At 35.8% G+C, this 7,376-nt stretch overlaps 1 protein-coding gene across 2 annotated transcripts; it reads left to right on the forward strand.

Moving 5' to 3' along the window:
* Window positions 1-234: 234 nt before the first annotated feature.
* Window positions 235-6,309, forward strand: LOC141623235 (uncharacterized). Of its 2 annotated transcripts, XM_074439318.1 has the most exons (4): window positions 235-1,094; window positions 2,413-2,611; window positions 3,058-3,168; window positions 5,246-6,309. In XM_074439318.1, exons 2-4 carry the CDS (start codon window positions 2,561-2,563, stop codon window positions 5,342-5,344), a joined length of 261 nt encoding a protein of 86 aa, XP_074295419.1. In that variant the 5' UTR covers window positions 235-1,094; window positions 2,413-2,560; the 3' UTR covers window positions 5,345-6,309. The 2 variants fall into 2 exon arrangements, with proteins under 2 accessions (XP_074295419.1, XP_074295418.1); XM_074439317.1 differs by lacking the exon at window positions 2,413-2,611 and having other exon boundaries at window positions 239-1,094; window positions 5,246-5,702.
* The last annotated feature ends 1,067 nt before the right edge of the window (window positions 6,310-7,376 follow it).

Below are 7,376 nucleotides of genomic sequence, written 5' to 3' on the forward strand. Positions count from 1 at the left end.
TCTCCTAATTATCTGATCTTAATAATATAAGAATAAGAAATATGAACAAATTACAAATTTACTATTAATTCCTTTTGCTCGGTTGGTTAATCTCTTATAAAGAGGAGTTAGAGAGAATTGTAAGAGAGACCAAACTGAATTCTTATTCCATTATGAAGGTATATATACACATACAATATGAAGAGTTTCTATAAAATAATATATTTTAGAGTTTTTCTATGATATAAACATTCATATAATATTATACTTAGAACATTTCATAAGAGTGTGAATATTGTTTGAGCTAATCCACTTCCAACTTCCACACCAACCTCCTCCTCCTACTTTCATTCTTATAAATTCAAAACCTTCATTATTACCATTCCAACTCTCTTGTTCTGAATCTTACACCATTGTTGAATTCTCAAAGCTAATCATTGACAATTAATCTTCAATTGTTCTTCAAAATGTCAATTGTTCTTCAAAATCCCTTATCCAATTTATCCCATCAAATTAAATTCCACTTCTCAACTAACACCGATTTCAATTCTTCTAAATCCCCCAAATTTTCCAACATTCAATACCCTTTTCAACTATTCAGATTCAATAATAAATACCCATTTCACAATAACCTGTATTTATCACATAATCATCACTATTTAATTAAAGCTTTTGATTCTTCCTTCACTACCATTGAAGAAAATGAAACTACTTCATCAAAGTTGTCAACTTTTGATCATTTTCTATCATTAATGGAGTCAATTTGTGTCGTCTCTTCAATGGTGATTTCAGTTGGTTGTGTTGTTAATTGGGTTTTCCTTAAGCAGCATTATAATGGGTTGGTGTTGTTGGGTAACAGGGTTGTGTTGTGGTTATTGGTAGGCGCAGTGGTGGCTGGTTCTATCATTCGAAGGCGGCAATGGAGGCGGGTTTGTGGGCTGGATTCGAGGTCGAAACCCGGATTTAAGAATGGGAATGTAATTGTGAGGATTGAGAATTTGGAGGAGAGTATGAAAAGTGTTGGTACCATTATTAGGATGTTGTCTAGGAAGCTTGAGAAGTTAGGGATTCGGTTTCGGGTTACTAGGAAGTCTATAAAGGATCCCATTGCTGAGGTATTACTTTGCTTTAGTGATCTGTGTATGTGTTGTTATTTATCGTTATGTTTTCTTAACAAAATTTAGTTGAAATGCACATTTGAGTGAGTTGCTGTCTTTGTCTTTAGTCTTTAGTCTTTACCAATTTGCGCAACCGAGTCTGTTTGTTTTTCTTTGTTTGTGTGTGAAATGAGTCAATAAAGGTGCACAATTTCACTATGGAGTTTGCCGTGACAAATTAAGAAACTCTTGTGGTGTCCGGTGATGTCATTAGTGTTATGGGCATATGGCTCTGTAACCCGTACTGGCGTACTATATTATGCTGCTGCAGTGCTGCTCCATTATTCTCGGTCACCTGTGATGGATACTTTCCAAGTTGTTTCATGTTTCATTGAAGTTCGATTTTTGTCTATCAATCATTCTTATTCAGACTCAGTCTGATATTCTGAACTTGTGTTACTTGCTTTGAAAATTTGAAATTTATCTGATGAGTGGATAGGCGCTAAACAGCGTCGTGCCTTTCTAAGCTGATCACATTAGAAAATTATAGAGAGCTCCTCGTATATTTGATGCGGCTACAATTCAGTTGAGAGGATTAGTGTAGACTGTAGTACTTAAAGGTAAATGTTAGTTTTGGTTTACAGGACCATATAAATAAGGGTTATTTAATGAGAATACTCTGAACTATTAGGTTTCTTCTCAAAATACTCTACACTTTAAATTAACTAGGAATACTACCAATTAATACACTCCCTCCCATGTAATAGAATTGCTCTATTTATGACCGGATATAGCAGGTAATTTGTTAGGCGGGTCTACTTTTTTTTTTTTTCTTTATTAAAAACTTCATCTTCTTCCACTTATTTTTTAATGCATACTTAACAAATTTTCTTCATATATAAATTCTCAATCTCTCTCTTTCATCCTCTTACCGTGCCTCTTTCTCCTTCAAATATTATTCACAATTCATTGTGGTTATATGTAGACAATGTTCATCCGTAATATGCAATGAATATGTAGAAGAAGTGCTCCCCAGCCTCTCCTTAATATCCTTTCGAAAGAACCAGTTTTACAAGTTAACATGCATGATATGAGTATATGACGCTTGTCCTGAAAAGTGTGAAGAAATGAATAAACGAGATAACTGACCCATTGATGCTAATGAGTCATGACTTAAAATATACTTATAAGTGGTTGATAAAGCAACATTGTTATAAATTCCAAAAATTAATCATTAGCAAGCTGAACAAAAAAAATAACAAATAGCAAGCAACAATTAGCAAGGGTTGACATGCCGGCCTTAAGATGGTGTCAGCTAACTGCTTTGATATAACAGGAGCAGCCTCAACAGGCCGGCCAAGCCTAACAATGGGAGAACAAATAGGAGGCATATTAAACTCAATTGCTGCTAACAAAGAATTGAATTATATTAGACGGATGCAAATCAGAACCCGACACACAACAGAGTCAGTAGGAAGAGAAAGATGAATCTGAAGAGAAGACTGGCTAAAAGAGTTCGGCCAAGGCAAATTCTGGTAGTGGAGATGGCAAAATTTTTACAAGAAATAGTACCAATACCTTTAATTAATTGAAAAGTGAAGTAAAAAGGAAGAAGATCTGATAAGAGAAGTAATCAAATTAAAAATTTAGGGAAGGAGGACGAAATGGTAAAGGGAAGGTAAAAGAGAGTAAAATGGAATTATGACGGAATAATAACTAGTAAAAAAAAGTTTTAAACAAGGGTTACCGGTTAAACAGGTAGCCTTTTCATTTGTTCTATTATGTGGGGATGGGTGTACTAGTTGGTAGTATTTGTAGTTAATTTAAAGTGTAGAGTATTTTAAGAAGGACCCTAATAGTTCAGAGTATTCCCGTTAAATAACCCTATAAATAACCGGAGATTCTCTACTTACCTTTTTTCTTGTTTTCTCTCCTTTTAGCGTTTATTAGTGTTGTGTTCTAAATGTGTTTCTGTTTGAAGACTGCAGCTTTGGCTCAGAAAAATTCTGAAGCCACTCGTGCTTTAGCACTGCAAGAAGACATGCTCGAAAGGGAGATAGCTGAGGTCCAAAAGGTGTTGCTTGCCATGCAGGTAAGAGTGCTGTACTTCATGCTGTAATCCAAGAGAAACGTCTTTTGTGTTTATATTACCTCTTTAGGGAGAAAATGAGTTCTCTATTAATTGCTTGATGGTCATTTTCTTCTTCCATGATGAAAAGAGTTGATCGTAGTCAGCTTGACTAATTAATCAAAGGCTCTTTAAATCCTGTACTAACAGCAGTTCATGTCAAAGTTATACCTCCTCCATCTCATTTATATTGTCCCCATTTGACTAGAAGTCTTATTTAAGATTTCTATTATACTCCGTAAATCCGTAGTTACCCCTTGACTTCGTAATATCACATTACCTTATTACCACGAGTAGGTCTCCTGAGAGATGAGAAACTATTTTACAATTTTAAGAAAAAGTGGTACTAAAGATAATAAAATGGATACAAATCATTATTATAGATAAAATGTGTACATTTATTATGAAAATAGGTACGAAATTATTATGTCACGATCAACAACAAAAGGGTCACGGAAGACAAATAAAAGGGTACGAAAGACTGGTCTCTTAATAATTTATTGAAAGACCGTCTCTCCCAAGTTTTAGTGTATTACCACTCCCTTTCCATTACAGTATAGTTAGCTAGGGATACTATGGAAAATTCACTTTTTCCTATACTGGATATAGAAATGGGCAATATAAATGGGTTGGAGGGAGTACCAATCGAGTCGTTTGTGTACGACATTAAGCGATGTTTGCAAAAGGCAAGGGTCTACTTCTATCTGAGATACTATTGAACAAAAATGGCTTTTTGTTTATCTTCTTTGATACTGGTGCCATATATCATCCCATTCTCATATAAACAAGTTTAAAATTGTGATGGGTCTTTATACCTACTAGAATGGGATATCTTATTCATTGATAAATGCAAGAGAGGATCATCGGTTCATTCAGTTGAGAGGTGGGATAAATTAGGAAGTAGGTAGCAGTAACATCGATCAGGAGATAAGGCTCATAAGATGCTGGAGAATCGCTTAAGGTGGTGTGCATTTGAGATGAAGAAAAATTATTCATAAACTAGGATGATTAGGGTGTCAAGATGATATGGTGAGGGATAGAGAAAGGCGTAATATAACTTGGATGAGGATGAATGAGAGTGACATATATGTTAATCTAGGATTGAAGAAAATATGGGTGTTCGATTGGTCTGATTAGATGGAGGAAATTGTCCAAACAATCGAGTTTTACTTTATCGTGTCTCATTTGATTTGTTTTACCCGTTTTATGACACCTTTTATATCATCTATGTTGTTTTACTTTTTCTTTTGTGTTCAACACTTCTATCTCCTTTTGCATCTTCTTTTAGTTTTCTTTTACAAGAATTTCGATTTTTCATTTCAACTTTTTCACTCCCTAGATCTTTTTTACGTTTTTACGAATTTTCCTCTTTGTCTAATCCCATTACGAGATTTTTAGCAGCTGACCCCAAATCACTCGTTGTTTTTTGAGAAAAGAACAATTCATTAATAGAACGTCATACGGCACTTACAAAGAATAACTATAATCGAAAACAAATCTAATGGAAACCAAAGAAAAATAATTTTCTTATAAACTAGGGATCTCAAAACAAAGATTTGACAATTCTTCGTCCTATTATCGCTATCTTCATGTAGCTTTTGAGGGGATCCTTCGTTTGATTTATGAGATAAAATTTACCTCTGACTGGTTCCAAAGATCGTTGACAAATCACTTTTACCTTTTGAAAGAACACGCTGCAAACTATCAACGAACTACTCCTGACTATATTACTGATGAAACTAAAACCACGAATAAATGGAAAACCCCCGAAATAAGGGATGGAAAAACGATTCTCACCAAAAGGGAGACACTTATTGAATAGAAAATAGGTATGCATACTATTGATTAAAATTTGAAACAATTTTGGGGCTTACCATCGATCGATTGATAATCGATGGAGCCCCTTGTATAATTTGATGGAGGCTAGGGTTTTTTAGAGAGAGTTTTTTTAGAGAGAATTTTAGAGAGAGTTTTTTTGTGTGCATGAGTTGTCCAAATCACTCGTTGTTGGTTTTATCTTAACCATGAATTGTTTGTGTAGGACCAGCAAGAGAAACAACTTGAGCTCATTCTTGCAATTGCCAAGAGTGGGGAGCGCTACTTAAAAACAAGCGAGCCCTCAATCGAGGAGCCAGTGTGAATAAAAAAGATTCAAACGGCAGTCCATCACAAGTCGATGGACAACCAATTCAGGCCGTAAGTGGACAAAAGGATGCAACTAACAACAAACTTATAGAATCATAAACTTAAAATGTATGTTGCTTTTTATATACTTCCCACACTCCTCCATAGGGGTCGTTTGGCTTACGGATAAATATACCCAAAATATTACAGGGTAATTGAGCAAAAGCAAGTGGAAATAAGAGGTAGAGGTGTGGTGGTGGATAGATGAAGGAGATGATATGAGGGTAATGTTGACCCTTTATCATCATCACTTGCGCATCTTTTCCTCGATTTTGACCTTTCAAGTTTCTCCATTCATAATAATTACTCACAAATCAAACGCGCCCTTAGATAGATGGAGCATTAGAACTAGACACTAAATTACGCGTGTTGATAGTTCCATATCTTTCGGACATGGTTGTTGTGAAAATGCAGGCTGAAGCCCGCACCTCCCGGGCTTTCAGCCAGGGTGGTGGGAGACTTCCGGTGGTAAGCAGATGATGCCACGCTTACTGTTACTGTTATTGTAATGTCCCTGTTCCTTTTTTTTTTTTTTTTTTTTTTTTTTTACAGCTGTGAAAAAAGAGTTTTACATTATAGTGGTACGGTTCACTAAACCATACCTAAAAACTACAACATAAAACACTAGAGTACTACCACTAACATAAACTAGAACAAGGTAACAGTTGCATCGGTTAACATCGTGTTGAAGGCGAACGACGAAAGTTTGAACACGCCCTTCCAAGTTAATATCTACCACCTTCTCTCTCCAAAGGATGGGCAGCGCTGGCCAAAGGAAAACACCCATCCCTGTTCCTGAATCCTCATTTTCTTGCTAGTCTGTTGATCATGTAATATTCCGAACCATAATGTAATGTGCTTTTTTAAGAATTGAATTTCTAATGGATGAACTCGTTGAGTTTAAATCTCAACAATCTTCTATTGGGTAGCATTACACTAATGTGGACATGTAGTATAGATTCGGATGCCACGTGGAGGTGGATGGAGCTTACGGAATTGCTGAACTCGACCAATGGTATATGGAAATTGCTCTTAACATACATTTTTATTTTATTGTATAGATGTGAGAATTACCTATGTTTGAATTTGTCGGGGGTGTAAAGTAGAATAAAACTACCCAATGGGGTATTTCCATTTCGATGGCTTCGGAGTTTCGAGTAACTTTCATGTTTTTGCCTTCAGGATTCATTAATGTCACTTTGATGCCCTTTGATCGCTTGAAATTTAGGTAATATCACGGTCCAAGTTCAAAAAACATAAACTGAAACAAAATCATTAAAATTAAAATTGAAGTAGCCTCTCACGTGATTCGAACAACTTTACTTCGTGTTGCTTGTAAATAATATGTATTGTTAGGACAATTTTACTTTCACGTTAGTAAATTTTACCATGTATTTTTTTTTTTTGGTACTTATGAGGGGCAAAGCCCCGAAAATTAATTATTAGCTATTACACGGGAAATAGTGACCCCAAAGATATCCTCCCGAAGGATGAGTCGAAGCCCATGACTCGGAGTGTCTAAATAATTAATAACAGTACTTGAATAAACTCCATGATTAGCTAAATAATTCGCAGCCATATTCGCCTCTCTATACGAATGTTCAAGCTTGACTACCCATCCTTCTTCATTCATTAAATCATGGCATCGCTTGATGATGAACTTAAGGCTGTTGCTCACCAGTTGCTTCTCGTTAATAATATTCACACACGGTCGATTGTCCATATGAATAAGAAGTTTATGAACCCGCATCATCCTCGCCTTCTCTAATCCCGCTAATAGGGCGAGGAACTCAGTCTTCATGGAAGAGCAATTCCCACACGAAAAATAAAAGGCAGAGATGAAATTACCCGTCTCGTCTCAAAAAATTCCTCATCCTCCTGCCGGACCTGGGTTGCCCTTCGCCGCGTCATCTGTATTTAGTAAAATCCAATTATGTGGGGGTGGTAACCAACGAATATAAACTTCCGTATTCACTGGTTGCGAGTTA

Source organism: Silene latifolia, chromosome X, assembly GCF_048544455.1.
Source record: "Silene latifolia isolate original U9 population chromosome X, ASM4854445v1, whole genome shotgun sequence".
In the NCBI taxonomy this organism is placed as follows: Eukaryota; Viridiplantae; Streptophyta; class Magnoliopsida; order Caryophyllales; family Caryophyllaceae; genus Silene; species Silene latifolia.